This window comes from Acipenser ruthenus, chromosome 18, assembly GCF_902713425.1.
Source record: "Acipenser ruthenus chromosome 18, fAciRut3.2 maternal haplotype, whole genome shotgun sequence".
Lineage (NCBI taxonomy): Eukaryota > Metazoa > Chordata > Actinopteri > Acipenseriformes > Acipenseridae > Acipenser > Acipenser ruthenus.
The window spans coordinates 17,522,274-17,541,259 of NC_081206.1; the positions used below are offsets into that span (position 1 = coordinate 17,522,274).

Consider the following 18,986-nt stretch of genomic DNA (forward strand, 5'->3'; position numbering starts at 1 on the left):
GACATACATTTAAATACAATAAAAATAAATAAACAATACAAAACAATCTGCACAGGGGCGGAGGAGGAGACCCCGATCTAAAAATAAATAAACAATATACAGGGCTGCTCGCCCTGTTACATATCCCCCTCCTTGTGCGAAGCACACATGGCCCCAACGGCCACCTCCCCCCTCAGTCTCAATGTCCTGGAAGAGGGGGAAGCAAGTTGCTTCTGGGGGGTGGCCATGGTGGAATTTCTGGCACCCCCCAATTCTTCGTGGCCGGCAGCTCCCTCTTCCGGGGCTCCCTCCACACTCTACCCTGCCGCGAAAGTGCGGCTGGGGGAGCTGGTCTCCTGACCTTCCCCCTCCTCTTCACAGCCAGCAGTTCCCTTCCGTGGGGCTCTGACCACACAATCTCCTGCTGCGAAAGTGCGGCTGGGGGAGCTGGTCTCCTGACCTCCCCCCCCCCTTCTTCATGGCCGGCAGTTCCCCTCCGTGGGGCTCCGACCACATGATCTCCGGCCGCGAAAGTGCGGCTGGGGCAGCTGGTCTCCTGACCTCCCCCCCTTTCTTCATGGCCGGCAGCTCCCCTCCGTGGGGCTCCGACCACATGATCTCCGGCCGCGAAAGTGCGGCTGGGGGAGCTGGTCTCCGGACCTCTCCCCCTTTCTTCATGGCCGTCCGTTCCCCTCCGTGGGGCTCCGGCCATAGTGTAGTGACCCCAGGCGAGGCAGGATCCCTGGCGACCCCAGGCAAAGCAGGATCCCTGGCGACCCCAGGCGACGGCAGCGGACCCTCGGGAGGCGACGGCAGCGGCAGCGGACCCTCGGGAGGCGACGGCAGCGGACCCTCGGGAGGCGATGCAGGACCGGCAGCAACCCTAGGAGACGCAAGGGAGACACAGGTGACCCCAGGCGATGCCGACGGCGGGAGGGGAGCCCCTGGCCATGAAGGCGGCAGCAGGAGCTCCACTTCTCCCAGTGGTGGTGGTGGTGGAGGTAGAGATAGCTCCTGCTCCTCTCCTCTTGACGATAAAGGCGGCAGGGGCTCCTCCTCTTCTGGCGGCCAAGGCGGCAGGGGCTCCTCCCCTTCTGGCGGCCAAGGCGGCAGGGGCTCCTCCCCTTCTGGCGGCCAAGGCGGCAGGGCCTCCTCCCCTTCTGGCGGCCAAGGCGGCAGGGCCTCCTCCCCTCCAGGCTGCGCAGGCGGCAGGGGCTCCTCCTCTTCAGGCTGCGAAGGTGGCAGGGGCTCCTCCCCTTCAGGCTGCGAAGGCGGCAGGGGCTCCTCCCCTTCAGGCTGCGAAGGCGGCAGGGGCTTCTCCCCTTCTGGCAGCGAAGGCGGCTCCTCCCCTTCTGGCAGCGACAGGGAAACCAGCAGGCATGTTCCCTCTGCTGGCGGTGGTGGAAGCGGAACCAGCAGGCATGCTCCCTCTGCTGGTGGTGGTGGGAGCGACACACAGTCCTCCCAGGGCGATGGAGGTGGAACCAGCAGGTATGCTCCCTCTGCTGGTGGAGGTGGGAGTGACTCACAGTCCTCCCACGGAGGTGGAGGTGGGACCAGCAGGAACTCTCCCTCTGCTGGCAGAGGTGGGAGCGACTCACAGTCCTCCCAGGGCGGTGGAGGTGGAACCAGCAGGTTTGCTCCCTCTGCTGGCGGAGGTGGGAGCGACTCACAGTCCTCCCACGGAGGTGGAGGTGTAACCAGCAGGAACTCTCCCTCTGCTGGCCGGTACCTGGGCTGTGGATGTTTGGCCTTCCCCCTCTTGGGCTGTGGACGCACTGGCTCCTCCCTCTTGGGCTGTGGATGCACTGGCTCCTCCCTCTTGGGCTGTGGACGTTCGGCCTCCCCCCTCTTGGGCTGTGGACGCACCGGCTCCTCCCTCTTGGGCTGTGGACGCTCGGCCTCCTCCCTTTTGGGCTGTGGACGCACCGACTCCTCCCTCTTGGGCTGTGGATGCTCAGTCTCCCTCTCCAGGTCTCCTCTCTTAGGTGGTGATGGGACCAGCAGGCACTCTCCCTCTGCTGGTGGGAATGGGCATAGCAGGCACCCCTCTGACAGGAGAGGGCAGTTGAGTGGAGAATGCCCCCGCTCACCGCAGATGGGGCACCAGCAGTCATGCATGACCGCCCGGAGGATGGCATCCCAGCTGCTCTCCCGCTTGGTGGCCGCGGCGGGTAGGTCCCGCTTCTGGGGTCTCCCCCGGGGTATCTGGTCCTGGCTCGCTTGGGCAGCCCACTCCTCTCCCTGGTATTGGGTGGGGCAGATGGCCACGGTGTGCCCAAACTCCCCACAACCAGGGCACCACTCCTCCACCACAACAACCTCTGGTGGCCGCTGTTGCAGCTGCTTTCGCTGCCTTCTGCAGCTCTTCCTCCTCTCTCCTCTCATCTTTCTTCCTCCCATCCTCCTCTTCACTCTCCTTTTCTCCCTCCACACAATTAGAAAAACGAAAAAAAATGAAAAAGCTGCAGTACCCTCTTCTGCCTGCGTCCTGGAGGCGCTACGATCCCACGCAGGACACCATGTGTGACAGGAATGGCTGAGTGGTCTGACGTCAGGCAGAAGCAGGAACAAAAACTGACACCAGGACAGTACTGCAGTTCAAAAAGGCTTGCGCCGTTTTTATTAACAAACAAAAATAAATAAAATATTTAAACAGAAAACACTGTGCTCACGGAGCAAAATAAAAGAGTAAACAAACACAAATCTCGAACACAAAATCAATCAAACACAGGTCAGGCTGGGCAGATTGCCTTCACCGTTCCTATGTTATTTTCTTTTAGTTTCGTTTTTCGTTTTCAATCTCCGTCTCGCTCTCTCCGCATCTACAACACCCACCCCGAGCTAGAGAGCTGCAGGCTTTTTATAACAGGTGACCATTAGCAGATTAGCAACAAATTAAATCACTTAATTAATTCGGGAGATGGCCACCTTCTGCACGAGTTTTTAAATACTGCGTGGATGGGGCTTCCCATCCACGCTACTAAATAATAACACACACATTCGGCTACGCCGTCCTAAATACAAACAATAAAACATACATTTAAATACAATAAAAATAAATAAACAATACAAAACAATCTGCACAGGGGCGGAGGGGGAGACCCCGATCTAAAAATAAATAAACAATATACAGGGCTGCTCGCCCTGTTGCAGGCACATTTTAAAAACATCTCTGTCCCCACTTCTAGCATTCACACTCATCTTTACATATGCATTGCATTTTCACAGGAAATGAACTACGTCCAAATACATAATTTAGCACAAATCTGAATCAGAATCTGAAGATATGCCGTATGGACCCGGCTGTTTGTAATGATACGTGCATGTTAGTAACACTTTGTACTGTGGATGTAGGTTATAGTGATAATAGTTATGTATAAGAGCTGGGGCAGAGGAAGGTAGGTCCTCGGTGACCACACCCTGTATAATGCTGTAATACAGTTTTGGTCAACGCGTCTGTCTTTTAATAAAATACTTCAATAGCATGCATGTACTGTAGTTGTCGACTGAGCCAGGCTGATAAGTGTCTCAGCTGTGTGCTGTCCAGGTTTCTGCAGACACTGATTTAGTGCAGCAGGGCAGTGACACTGGGGGCTTAACCTTCTCATGAAACTGTTTTGCAGACCGGCGCGGTCCAGGAAATAGCTTGTCTAGGAAAAATGGCTCAAGCTGACCTTAAGACTCACAGCTGTGAGCAGAGGGAATTTTACCATACACGCCAGAGCAACTGGCACGATCCAGAATTGTTTCATGGTCTCTTCTGTTCTCTGAACTCTCTGTTCTGGACTTGTTTGCTTACATTTGGTTCATTTCTATTCATCCATAGTTGAAAAAACATATTTTAACATGCAATATTTCGCTTTCTCTAGTTAATGCAATACTTCTGAACAGATTTGCATTTATACGTGAACATGTACCAATAAATACATTTAGCAATCTAAGTGTGACAGACAGATGGATAGATAGGCACCGATACTCTTAAGTACTCTCATGATTAGATAAGCCCATGGATTAATTTGGGCTGTATCACAGCAGATCCCAGAACTGGTACCTATTTTTCTGACAGGCAGAAATTATACAGTTTGCAAATAATGAACCATATGAAAATGAAAAGAAGAAAAAAATGCAACAAAAAACCCTTCTATATACATAACATGTACAATAATTGAATGTACCAGCATAAAAGGATAGCAAAGTGTAGCAAAGGACTCTAACTGTAAAAACGCTCAAAAGTGGTACATTTTGAAATACTAAAAGAAACACGTGTCGTATGATGTAGTCAAATCATTTGTCATTGAATTTTACGTTTCTTTTAGTATTTTTAGTAGAGTGTAGTATTAATCACAGAGAAAGGAGGGTGAAGCACATTGAATCATGTTAAACCACAGATTTGTATGGTAAAGAATGATACAAATTCACGGGATAAAGCATGATAAAATACAAAATGACTGTAACAGATTTATCATGTGAAACACAAGAGGCAAACTTGATGTTAATGTTATGCCTCCGGTTGTTAGTTGCTGTTCCTGGTATTTTCAGCTGTGCTCTGATTTGTGTGGCAGTTAAGAGCAATCATTCAAAAAGACAAGCTCCTGAGCTGAGGGATCAGTTGTTCCTCTCTGACAGTGCTTCCAGCCCCTCAGTGGCACATGTATAAATCTTAACTAGCTAAGTGTTTTTCCAGAAGCCATTCCTTAACCTTTTAATGGTCTTATTTGCCCTAAATTCAACCACTGTGAAAATCACATACTGGTATTCCAAAATGTGTTTGAATCGCCCATTTCATTACAATATATATATATATATATATATATATATATATATATATAGAGAGAGAGAGAGAGAGAGTGTTAAATATTTCTGGTATCTTGCTATTAAAATACCTGCTCCAAGTTCAAATTCCACTATTTTAATTTGTGTTTTACAAACAATGGCTGAGTGGTCTTGTTCTCTTTGGTAGGGGTTTATTTTTATGTTTTTTATATAAAATGTTTCGCCATTGATCAGATCATCTCCAAAATCAAAATCTTGGTAGTTTTATACCTTCTAAGTTTCAGGTCAATAAAACTGGTTTCACAGTAATCTTGGACTATACCTTGTGTTACCTTTGGTAGTGCTATTCAGGGCCTGTAAAAGTAGTCTTTGCTCACCTAGTAAAAGCACAACCGCATGGTGTGCAGAGTGAGTCACACAGCGCAGGTTCACGCCCTGGATGTGCAAAGTCGCCGGTCTTCACTATGGATTACGAGGGGAGTGTCACATTGGCTCTGGCACGCCCATAGGTTAGGGAAGCAAAACCGTCAGGGACTGTTTCTCCTCATCGCGCTACAGCGAACCCTGCTGGCCAGACACCCAGTGAGCTCAAAAGCAGACACCTGCAGGGCTGGCCTTTGTCCTACATAGGTAGGTAGCTCGCTGACATCTGCTCTCGAATTTCTGCATGTAAGAGAAGAAGCTGGCTTGATCGTGGGATTGGAGGACGGCCACCGAACCTTCAGCTTCTCCTGAGCTGTATGAGTAATTGCTGCACGGAGGGGAAAAAATTATTGGACATTCCAAATTGGGGAGAAAATTGGGGGTAAAATAATTGGGCACACTAGACTAATAAAAAAAATGTAAAGATAAAAAAGTAGCCTTTAGTCCCAGAGATACCGTGACAACCAAAAAGCACAGCCTGCATCAAACAGATTGCATCAAATATTAAACAGACCATGATAATGAACCTTGAATGCAGGAACAACTGCACTATAACTACATTCAGGTCCATTATCAGTCTTGTGGCTGGAGATGGCTATTTGATCCCCCTGCGTCCATCATCTCTCTATTCTGTCTCATATAGTTTAATTGTTTAGTCCAAACAGCTACATCACACTATGTCAGGCCAGTTGGTACTCCATCTGTCAAGTCCATGCTGAGAAATGTAACCCTACTTTTCCACTTAATATAAATAATACTATACAAATAGATGGGATTAGCATTGACTACCCCCCACAGTAGTGTATTTGTTGTTTATAATTTGAAAAAAAAACATCTTTGTGGCGATGCGATTTCCTTTGTTGATTGTAATCAGAAATGCATCAAACCTTAATCTATAGTGACTGGCAGTATCTTTCAGCTTTGTGTTGTTTGACTGTAGCTCTTGCATGGTTCAACCAAAATTGACACCCATAGTAAACATGTCATGCTTTTAGTCCTTTAAAGTAATCCATCATCAATTTGTGATTGCGGTTTTGAAAGTGTTTCTCTCTTGCACTGTATAAATAAACTCCACATTCTACAGGACCCAGAGGGCATTGCACATGGTCTTCAAAACAACAGTCCGCATGCTGTGTTTACCTTATATCACAGCCACAGGCTACACACACCATTACAAACTCAGCACCTCTACTGCGTGTTGCTTTAGGGTTAAACATGTATATGAGTATATGCATGTTTCTCTCATGTGTAATCTACATGGATAGTATGTTCAATAATGTATTAGGGTAGTATGCTGCGATACTTCGCAAAGAAACACAATTCATCACATCGACCGTACCATATTGAGTGCTTTATTCTCAATATTGATACAGGTGACTTGCTTCACCTGCTTTAAAAGGTCATACCTTAGGCATCTTTCGGAATTCTATTCAAAACAGTGACATCACAAGGGGCCACCTACCTTAGCCACTTACCGGTATTCTCATTATCATTTTCCTCTTTTCAATGAAAATGTCTGCGTTTAAATAAAGTCCTTTACCGGTCTAGTAGAACCTCTCCAGCTCTAATACATATAGCATTAGATGTTTCCATTCTGTAAAAGTTGGACATTTCTTTCCAGTATGTAAGGATTAACTTAATAATCATCACTGAAGGTATGAGTATGGGTTGTGGGTTTAGATTTATACATGTATGAATGTTAAAGTTATATATTTGAGAATATGTTTATATTAAATTTAATACAAATATTTATTTTTAAAATGTATTTTAAAAAATAAAGCAGTGTTTAATGGATACAAGTATCTGTGACTGGCTTATATTGACACTCGAAACATGTCCCCTTCTACTCGTACCAATATTCCCTCATACACAGACATTCGGCATCCTATAACACTCTAATGTTTGTCATTTGTTTTCACCATGGTTTTCCCTCTCTTCAGAACAGGGGCTGTGTTCTGTGTTTGAGCCAGGGCTCACTGCACATGGTTCAGGTGTTGGCTGAGCTAAGAGAATACAAACACCTGGCTTTGTAAAGAAACAATGATTTTAAACAATCTAAGAGGAAGCCTACAGTTACTATCTCTGAGTGCACAAAGCTGCAAATATACCTTCTGACAGAGAGCATTTCTGAGCTGTGAATATTCTTTTGAGGTTACCACGGTATCGAGTCCATTATTGCATGGAAATGGTACCTTTGGGGAAGTAGCTGCACCTGGCTTGTCTTTGTCCTACAAGAGATCACTGGCTGAATATGATCTATACATGCAAGTACTTTAGCTTACAGATTGGGTCATGTCTCAGGATTTAATTACTGTGGCTCCACTGAGCTAACGGCTGTTAAAGGTGTCAGTGCGGTCTTAAAATGTCTCTGTACGTACTAACAAATATGGTCACCTCATATATGTAGCTCTACAAGTGTCCCTGTAAAAGTAATGCTATTTTAGTTCTCCTTCCCCAAGCTACAGTGAAGCTTGTAGATCACATTTATAAACCCCTGCAGCTGCAGGTAGTGTCAGCAACATACACAGACAACTACTTACACATTGTGAACTCTTTACCTTGCCTGACTGAAAGCAAATATTCATGAATGGTAGGAAAGGGATGTGGCAATGTAGTGTACCGCAAGAACTGTAGTCCAAACAACTGTAATATCATTAGTTGCCTGAAGCTGCCCTTTCTTTAAGAATGCATTGTTTTAGATAACAGTAACTTAATATAGCTGAGTAACGGGGAGCAGCTTTTCCAAACCACACCATCGTCTCCTCACTAGAATGTAATCACATTTAGTTATCAACTCCTGTCAGGCTACAAACTAATTTGAGGAGTGGAGTTCAAATGAATAGTGTGCAGGACTGGGGACGCTTGTTATTAGCACTTCAAATTAAGGGTACTGATTGATTGACATGTGGGATGTTTACAGATACAAGCAAGGTACAATGAAGCTCAGTATGACCCACAGATGGACACAGTAATGAGGACTTTAAAGAAAGTCAAGATAGAAGCTGTTTAACGATGATAATGCTAATACAAGCATGCAAGTCGTTCATTACATACATATGACTGAAAGAGCTGTACATTAAACAAGCCCTGACCTCGCTTAACAAACTCTACTGTATTTTAGTTAGCCATGTCTGGAATTTGTTTCCAGTATAGGGGGTTAGATGGCACAGTGGTTTATGTTCTGTGGGTGCTTTGTTTTATTCGCAGAAACACACATGTGTGGTTTGCCAAGTAATACAAATAATGCACCTGTTTAGAACATCTGGATACAGAAGATGTTGCCAGAAGTGAGTACACATTACAAAAACCACCACTGGTGCTGAGCAAAACATTGACTAACTTTTAGTTTATTTGAAACCGTTGTAATACTACAATTTATTTATATATATATATATATATATATATATATATATATATATATATATATATATATATATATATATATATATATATATATATACACATATTATAAGCATGTGTTATATTGCATATCAGATAAACTAGAATGTGTGCTGACTAATTATTAATTATCTTCATACATCTGTTAATAGCTAACAGGTGTTTGTTATGAAAATCTGTAATTGTGTCTGTTCCATTCCCTCAACCTTTAAGAAGCTGTATGCAGATTTTCAGATCAATCCAACAAGTCATTCAAAAGTTGTAAACCACAAAAGCTTGTGTTGAAATAAAAACAAACAAAAACACAGTATGTGCACTGTGCGTAATAACATAAGAAAACGCAAGTCACTTAACCTTCTTGTGCTCCGTCTTTCAGGTGAGACGTAATTGTAAGTGACTCTGCAGCTGATACATAGTTCACACACCCTAGTCTCTGTAAGTTGCCTTGGATAAAGGCGTCTGCTAAATAATTTTGCCAGTTCCTGGTAGTGCCCTCTGTACAGTAAATTAAAAGGAAATTAATGCCACAGTTTCTTTTTCAAGGAAGGATCCGTAGCCACACCGGTAGTCTTCATAACAATAAGAGTATTTGAAAATATTTCAAATGTTGTTATTATTCTGTGAGGACATGCACGGTGAATTGTAGTCAGACCTCTAAATGTGTTCATGTTTCTTTAACTACAGTCTCACAAAAGATCAGATTCAAATGCATTTTGTTTGTTCAAGGACTGCAGCTGCACAGAGAGCTGAATAGAAAGGTGTGGCTCTGGAGGAAAGGCAGTTTGATAATTGGATAAATGCAAGGGGTTTAATAATCCGCTCAGATTCTGAAGGGAGAAACTTTGCAACATTCTTTTGTGTTTTCATTCACCGCTGTGCACATCTTGCTTTATTCCCACAAAAATCCTTTGGTGTACCATAAATGTGTACTTTTTTAACTAATTTCAACGGTTTTAACCTCCCATCTTTGTAGCAGCAAATTAGACACGTAAAAAAGACACATGCATTTTACATTGAAATGCGTTACTTATTCACCTTGGAAACCTCCAAGAAAACTGATTTAACCATAGCGAAATTGGCTGCTAAACAGTTGTTGTAACAATTTATCCCTGCAGCTAAAGCATGTAAAAAAAAAACTTGGGCAGTAAACAATGGCTTCAGCACATGACCATTTCTAAATATTTCGTCACTTTTAATTCGTGTTTCAGGGATCTTACCCACATAGTACTGCTTACATTATTACATTTTTGCATATGGAAGATGAGAGGGATAATTCTCATTTACATGGTTTTATGAAATAGAAAAAAATATGTAGAAAATGATTGTTGTTTTTAGGATACAAAAACAGTTAGTTATATAGCAGCACTTTTAAAATAAAAGCTTGGCCAAAAGTTTAGTAAGAATCAATTCTGATAAATGTTCTGAGATTCAGAACATATCAATGTTTGGGGTATTCAAAGTTGTTTTCTTTCCCAGTTTGTAATAAAATATAGTGTTGAGTGACATAGTTTCTGGCATAACCCACTAGCTCAGCTCCAACACGCAACCATTTGCCTTTAAACTTATAATAATTTACAGGAACAGAAAATTAAAAACATTAATGTCTCTGAGCCAGTATTAAAATGTCAGCAGTTTGTTGTTTTTTACTCAAAAAACTTTAGAGTCATCTACTTCTTAACCTCACACACAAGATGCAGGAAGCTGCAGCTATTAAAACGGCACAGGTAGTGAGTAATAGTCCTCGCAGCTGGCTGGTTCCTGTCAACCTCTTCCCTCACAGACCAGCTCTGCAGAGGAATGATGACCTTAACAAAAGACCTGCTCCCCTGCTGGATACAAAGGTCTAGTCTATCAGCAGGGAGAGGGACACAGGGGACAGCTGATAGCAACAAGAAAATGGATTCCTGCTGCAGAGCTCATTAGTAGAAGTGCATACCCCGGGGCAAAGAATGTGTACTGCCATTGAGAGGAGGAGCACTTGAGATTGAACTCACTGCCCTGTAAAGCACTACCTGACAAGGTAATTGTAGGGTCTGTCCTAAACGTGACTTCAGCCTCCCCTACTCTTTCGCACTGCAACTGTCACTGAGACTGAGGTCTCTTTAAAGCCTTATCTTAGCACCGTATGTTAACATAGGCCGTCGTAAATCACGATGGAACCTCTGGGGTCCCAGTCTGAGGTAGTGTGTAAATATATATATATATATATATATATATATATATATATATATATATAAAACTAAAGATTTCTTGTTTTTATATTCTGTTTTTAAGCTTTCTTAGTCAATTATTTAAATCATATGTTAAATTATTTAAAAAATATGAATTACATGATGTCTATTGCTATTAAGTACTTTTTGTCATCAATTGTAAATAGATTTTTTTTTAAATGTAATAAACATAATTGAAACAGAAGAACCCCAACTTTCACTTGTCCATAGTGATCCTCAGGAAACAGGTTGTTTGAACCCCTGATCGTCACTTTCCTGTGCCTTGTTTTCAATTAACTGGATCCATATAGTATGAGCAAGTGGGCAAGTAGAAATGTCAGTTTGTACAGAGTCTAATTCTCTAGGAACATCCATGCTTCCAGGAAGATCTATACATAAACCTCATTCTGAACTTGCATCACAGTTTTACCCCAAACCTTTAACATAATCCAAACCTGTCAAATGTCTTGTTTAAGCAAACATGTGTTTAATTTATATGGCACTACACTACATTAAAGAAATATCTGTTTGCAAGCCTTGCATCAGACAAATCAACAACTATTTTATTATTTTTTTAGCACACGGAAACAATGCAGTGGTTGCATAAAAATCCTTCTATTATAAGTAAGCTGTATATGAGGGTATTCCTTGACAACTCTGTTTACTTGCCCTACAGGTGAAGTTGCAGAGTGAAACACTATGTAGGCATGTGTTACAGGATCACATAAAGCAAAGCAAGCCCCACGGCCTGCAGGTCAGCCTGGTCACAGCCTCAGAGCAGGGCCCCAAATACTTTGTAGAGAATTTTCAAATCGTAAAAAAATCCAAGATTAGGCATGTTAAAATGATGAAATAATCTGTATTTTAAAGCATTTAAAATGAATCTTTCAGACAGTGTATTATTAAAAAATAACTTATTTTCAAATAAGGTTTACAGTGATTTATGCCTCGTGAAATTGTTTCTACATATTTTGTCATTTTTGTACTCTGTGACTAATGTTTTTTGAGAAAGTACATGTGATTTTTTTTTTCCCCTCAGACAAACTTTTAATGATGTTCAGATTTAAAGAGAAAATGAATCTCCAAAACAAGTAACTCATAAAAGTGTTTCCTGTTTAGTGCAAATCCCAAACCTAGTTGTAAAATGTTCATTTTACCCGTTAACAGTACCTTTTTCAAATGAAATTCCTGCAAGAGTTTATAATTAATGAGGGTGTACTTCAGCTGTCATCTGCACAAGAGTTTTTTTGAGGAGGCCTGGTTGTAAGATGAATGGTTTCTGCTGTGAGGGAGCCTCTGCGGGAGTCTCCAGGAGTGCTAGCTGCGCTCCAACTGGAAGCGTTCCGTGCATGCTAGCAATGCCAAGCCAGCAGGGAAGTCATGCGCATGCATCCAGAGTCCCAGCCTGGCCACAGAGATTTCACGCTGCAAACGCTTATTCCATTAAGAGAATGTAACTCGGCCTTTTTTAAATCACTTAACATATATCAAATGTTACATTGGCTTGAGAAAAAAGACACCAATAAAAAAGAAGTCCTGAGTAATAATCCCTATTTAAAACATATTTATTGCTGAGTGTTTCATTATATATTTGACTGAAAAATTCATATATAAGTGAGGGTAGTTGTTTTAATTGTTAGATAATACTTTTGAACTTACACCTATCTATGAGCGAGTAGATAGCAATTATACAAAGACATGATACATACAGGTCTAACACGGTGTTGTGAGACGCACTGCCGTTACAGATTCTGTTCCCTGCTGGTGAGATGATGTTAAAAGTTAAGATGCTGGCGTAGTGGTTAAGATGCTCGCTTGCTGTGTGCGAGGTCTCCAGTTCGCACCCAGCCTCCTCCCTGTTGCATTGATGCCGTGACCCTGATCTCATAGCTGCAGCTGATCACCGAGGTTAAAGGCGGGAGTAACGGGCAGTGTTGTGAGATGCACCGGATTTACGAATTCTGTCCCCTGTCAGCGAGGTTACAAGCTCTATAAACATGAATGCAGATGCCTAGCGGTTAGGATGCTCACTTGTGGTGTGTAGGGTCGCCGGTTTGCACCCAGCCTCTGTCCTGTTACACACACAATCATCACCTTTGATTGCAGATTGGATTGTAGATTGCCGGTGGAACCAGGGGTGGGCAGTTTGATATTGGAACTGGTTGAGTTGGAGTTGGTTTGTGCAGATGGAAAAGTGCTGTTAGACAGAACTCGGAATGACAGTGATCTCAATGTGTAGGATACTGGATCATACGGAATTGCAGACCTGAACTCAAGTGTTACTGCACGTTTCAAAGAACTGATCTCCATGGGGCGGTCAAACACCATTCTGTGATGGATCGCATGGAGCAGCTTCAAAGGGTAAACCCAGCGGGGCAGATGGAGTGGACCTCAGTATAGCCCAGTGAGGGACTACAAGATGTATTTGTCTTATTTGTCTTACATTTTAAGACTTTGATAGGAGTAAAACTAAATGTATTTGAGTGGGTCCTTGAACTTGACAACACCAGCAGTGTTGAGAACAAGACTGAACAAGATACTAATTGTTTTAGATGTTACTACTTCACCTGGTTAGCTATTTTATTATGTTTTTGTTTTTTTTCTTTGTACTCTACACCAGCAGTGTCAAACTCCTGGAGTGTCTTCTGGCTTTTGTGATCTCTCATTTACTTAACTGCTGTAATTATTTGATGAATTGGACAAATTGAACACTTCTCTCCAGGCCTCAAAAGGTTTCATGGGTAGTGTACCTTGGATCAAGTATACCTTTAAATCAACAACTGTGAAAGACCTTGAAAAATATGAAATATGGAGTATTGAACAAATAATTAGATCAATTATGTTTGAGAACCAGAAGACCCTGCGGCCCTCAAGAACTGGAGTTTGACACCCCTGCTTTACACAGTGCTTCCTAACTTCTCTGTAATTTTACTCAGCTTCCATTTGTGCACTCTTGTCGTGCAGGAATTTGTGAACCACAAAAAATAACTTAAAAAAAATAAAAGATCATACCATTAGAATATCTTAGTGTGCTCTCACTGCCGCATTGATGTAAATTACAGGAATAATGACAAAAAAGCCCTGTAAAATCTCCCCTGCATCTGCATTCAATAAATGCTGATTTTTTTGAGAATGGAAGCAAGATCAAGCACTGTACTGTATCTCAATGTTTTGTAGACCCCGGGCTAAAATGTGTTACCCATATTGATGAAAACGTGTGTCGAACTGGAACTGTTGAATGAATCTTAACAATGTCCGGAGTGGAGGATTATTGAACCGATTTAAAGGGCTGAGGGTTGTAAAGCTGCTAGATTTGGTCTATGGTTCGGTTATTACAGAAAATGCATTTCCAGCTGCTTCAGTCAAACTGAATGTTGTTGTTTTTTTTTTTTTTTTTTGTTAATACCAGGAGATTTGAATTGCCATTAGCAGACACATCACTGGGACTCTACAAAGCGTGGTTTATAAAGTAAAATGAGACCTCTTCTATAGCATAACTCAGCCTTTCCTATTACTGAAGAGTGATCCTTTGGAACTTAAGACCCAAACTGAAGGGGTGACCTAAATAACCTAGTTATAGACATGTGTAGACACAGATCAAGCAAGTGGAAGGCATGTCAGCATTTCATGCAGCTTAATAAGCAGTCACCAAGTGGTTGCCCAACAACCTTCATGTAGAATACAACCCCAAAATATATTCATGTAGAGACTGATTCACCCAATAAAAACACATTGGATAACGGTTTTAGGGGATTGACACTTTGTTTTTACATAAATCTATTGAAACACATGTGTTAAAACTTGCTATGGACAAACATGTTAAGCACATTCTGGGGGCATAAGGAGGCATCTGTCTGTCTGCCTTTATGTCACTTTATTTTTTTATGACACTGACACTGATAACTGTAGTTAGGATACCCATGCACTGGACCCTTATTCATCTGTCCGTGTGTCTGTCTGTCACTCCTGCAACCTGGATGGTGTTTAGGAAAACTTTTTTTTACAAATTTTACAACCATTTATGAGATTATAGGGACCCTCTGTATGTGTGTTTTGTATCAGGAGATGTTACTGTTTTATATATAGTTTTTTGTTTTTCTATTTATTTTCAGTTGGAAAGACCATCTTTAACTGAAAACCAGTTAAAAAGCCTGTTGGAGGAATGCATGCAAGCACAGAACAGAACTGGCAGTGTAAGTCTAACAGAAGATCCATCCACAAGACCTCAGTCCAGTGCATCAAGTGTCTCCTGTCTCGTAGTGCCTGCGACCCCGTCTACAGTGCACAGTACACCAAGGCTTGTGTCTGCAACCCCCTCTACAGTACACAGCACACCAAGGCTCTCTGACTCCATGCTCTCTCTGCTGCTGGAGGAGGCAAGTTGGTCTAGGACTTCCACAGCCCGAGAGAGAGAGCAGAACGGGGAGAGGGGAGCAGAGCACCTGCAGGATGGGAGCAGCCTGTCCGAGAAACTGCTGACAGAGTTAGAGGAGAAGGAGGCTGGCAGTGCTGCTGCTGATGGCTCCTACATGGCCCAAGCTCTCCAGAGAACAGGAGTGAAGAGGCCTGCTTTCCTGGACGGCCCGTCATACACCAGCAGTGACTCTGTAGACAGACCGACAGATGGAGCAGACATTTCAGCCGAGACAGGTGAGTGAGACTTAAAAAAGGGAGGCTCTCAGTAGAGTCATTCTTTGTTCTGACTAATTTGACTTGTATGCATTAATTGAATGTTTGATGTCTGGACATGCTTAAAGGTGTTTTCTTCATATCATCAATATTTTCAATGTTAGTCCCAATCTTATTTTTTATGACTTACTCATTCCTCATACTGTTTGTATCTGCAATGTTTTGCTACTTTTCTACAGTTGTGGATGTGTTATGTATCTCGTAATGGCCTTACTTTTGGGCTGTGGCATACAGTGTCCTGTGATTTGTAAAAAGCTAACCCCAATATTAGGACCTTATGCCGGGGTACAGTTGGCATGAAAAGAGGGGTTACTAAACCCTTATGAAATGATTTCCATTGGTAATCCAAGGGCATAACAATTGTTATGTGTAGATCAACAGGGCATCTGCAGTGGTATGCACCATTGGTACAATGGTAGCACAGTTTTAACATTTTTCTGACATACAATACCAGTGGCATCACACTGATGGAACCATGGCACCATATCAGTACAAGGCAATATTTGTTGCCAATGCTGGTAATGCTGTGATCTGCTAATAGAAGTATTTTTATGGGATTTTCCACCTGGAGATCCAATCAGATTAACAAAGCACTGGAAATGAACACCTTAATGTATGCTGAAAAAATAAGAGAATTAACTGATAGTCCTCAAGGGAGTGCGTCACTGTGTTTACATTACGCTTTGAAACTACAAGGATTGAATGTTCATCCAAACTGAAATAAACTACCATCTCTGTTATTACTCTTAGCTGGCATGTAACATTTAGACAGGTGCCAGATTGTTCAAGGCTAATAATTATAGGGCTTATACCAATTGGATCAAGGCGTACAAACATTACAATAGCTAATACTGCTGTGATAATAAACATTAGCCTGTGGATGTAAGTAGCAGTGAATGCCTGTGAAGTAATAGAACTGCTACATTGGGACTTGTAAAATGTGTGTATCCTGTGCTAGATATAATATGAACTGTGCTTTACTGTTTTCCTGCAGGTGCTGAAACAGAAGGTGGTCCAGCTTAACTAATCTCTTGTTTGACGGCTGTGGAACCAGTCATATTCCTGCACTGTGTTCCAGTCAGTCTTAAATATAAACAAATGTAAATAAAATAGTAATCTTTGCTTAATCTGTATCTACGTTACTGACAAAAAGAAACAATTATAATGATGCCATTTTAACATAACACAAAAGACATTGACAAAGACTTAGCGTTGTTTGGTTTATTTTTATTACTACTGTTATCATGGTTGAGTCTTTAAATGGCTTATTATAGCTAATGACCCAATTCCAAGTCTTACCTGTTGTGCACTTCGTTGCGCTATACAGACTATGGAAAATATGTATTTCCTTTTAAAACACTATACCTGGTACCATACTAGGTGAAAGAAATGTCTCAGTGTGTTGTTGCTTATTGACAAGAAAGATGGAGTTGAAAGTGGGGACAATTTCACTCTGGAGGTGAAATAACCTAGGAAGTGCATGGTTACCTGAAAGTAAGGCATGTAAACCAATGCTTTCTGTAACCGGCTGTGGTCCCAGGCACCATTTTTAAAAGACATCTTTCAAAACTGCACGTGTGAGACCTAGGATACTTAGTGAATGGAAGTGCATGAGAAGTAAAAACTACTTGTGTTTGAACCTGGAGTCTGGAGAAAAACAGATTGTATTTGTTATGAGGTTAAAGCTTTGGTTATACGGTTTTTATATTGATGCTGCAAAATAAAAAAAAAATGTCCAGTGATCTCCTCTCTTAATGTAATCCCTGATGCGGGTGCTTTGCTGGAGTTTTTTGAAGAATTGTTTTTTCGCTAGACCTGCGTGATTATTTGGAGTAATGACTTGCTAAGGTATGCAGAACTCTCTTGATGCTCTTGAGATAACATCATAGTGTGAAGTCTTCTGTAGAACTGTGCCCTAATGAAGAACACACCTATTTCGTGCTTTCATTTTTTTTTTTATATATCAACTGCTCATAGAATAGTTGCATGCTTGTGTTTTCAGCTGGCATTCAAAACAAGGTTTTCTCTCTACATTGTAATGTCTATTATAAATGTATTGCTGTTTTGTTATGCTGCTTTTATCTGTATCCAAGACAATGGTCAAATAAAATGTATGCATCGATAAGCAAATGAAATATTCGTATTAATTCTGCATCACTAGTAGAGATGAGCAAAAGTTTAAAAATGTGATTTTTTAAATTAAAATTCAAAGATAATAATGTATATGTCTAGTAATTCATAATAATTCAAAGAAAATGCCTATCCCGTTTTCTTATTCTAATTTGCAGATGGCCCTGTAATCATTTATTCTGCCCGCTCTTTCTCAATGATTTAAAAAGCTCTCTGTAAGTGAGAACCATCGCACATCCACTCAGATTTGTTAGGAAAGACATGATTTACAGAAGCAGAGTACATTTGTAAATGTTACCATTCTAATACAACAAATGTTAACAAGAATTAAGGATTGCAAAATGATCATTTACCATACCTTACTGTGTTTTAAATACAAAATCCCTTTGTGATTGACAGACAAACCAGATCAGGTTTTCTGTTACAAACATTACTTTGATTAACCTGTTTGTTTTAACATCCAGCGTCCTGAACTGCACCTTAGCTCTCATAAAACGTCGTACAAGAGAATATATATGATCTATTTCATTAAAAACTAACTTTACATATGGCTTGTCTTTTTTAATTTAATGAAGCAATTAGTGCAAAGGGTCAGAAACCGTAACGGCACACCACACTGGTCTTTACAGCCTTACCCCTGTAACCTGAGTGATCGTCAGAAGCCAATCTCTGAGATCCAGTTCACGGCATCAAAGTAACAGGGTGGAGGCTGGGCACGAACCGGCAACTCTGCACACCGCGAGCAAGCGTCTTAACAACTGTGATGCACTGCCCTTCCGGATTGTGAGATAAGGTTAAACGCTCAATAATCACGAAGGCAGGAGAGCCTGGCTCTTCTGCACAGTGGTTAAGACGCTTGCTTGTGGTGTGTGTGGTCGCAGGTTCGCTCCCAGGCCTCCGCCCTGTTACACAAGTCGTCCATAACCTCACCCTATTTTAATGATCTGCCTGGAAACATATTCAGGTCCACTACTGCAGATCACATGAATTGATCCCTGCTACTGCATTACAGATCAATGATAATTGCTGTTTTGCTTTTGTTTGTGATGATCAGCTGCCAGTTACCACGTCTGAGAATCACAACGTGTTTGAGTGCAAAATCCCAGGAAACACCACGTATCCACCTCGGCCCTGGCTTTGCGTTTGTTGGGATTTACCTGTAACGATCTCATTTGTTCATGACGCAGGGGAATTACTTTTGAGAGAATATCATCACTGTCTCAATCTTCAAAAGTATAAATCTGCTTTCTTTTTGTATTTCACCTTCAATGTATGTTTGGAAACCTTAATAAAAAAAAATCTGCTAAAAGACAAGCGACACCTCCATATATCCCCACAATCTTACACTCCCAATAACTTCTGCTAAACATTGTTAGAAGT

The 18,986-nt window shown here is 41.9% G+C and overlaps 1 protein-coding gene across 1 annotated transcript in view; it reads left to right on the forward strand.

Annotated features, from left to right (window-relative positions):
• LOC117425107 (fibrous sheath-interacting protein 1-like) overlaps positions 1 to 18,941 on the forward strand; it is a 157,010-nt gene extending 138,069 nt beyond the window's left edge. The window contains exons 12-13 of the mRNA XM_058991350.1: positions 14,900 to 15,437; positions 16,471 to 18,941. Of these exons, the coding sequence (XP_058847333.1) occupies positions 14,900 to 15,437; positions 16,471 to 16,499 (567 nt within the window). The 3' untranslated portion in view covers positions 16,500 to 18,941. The remainder of the gene's footprint in view (positions 1 to 14,899; positions 15,438 to 16,470) is intronic.
• The last annotated feature ends 45 nt before the right edge of the window (positions 18,942 to 18,986 follow it).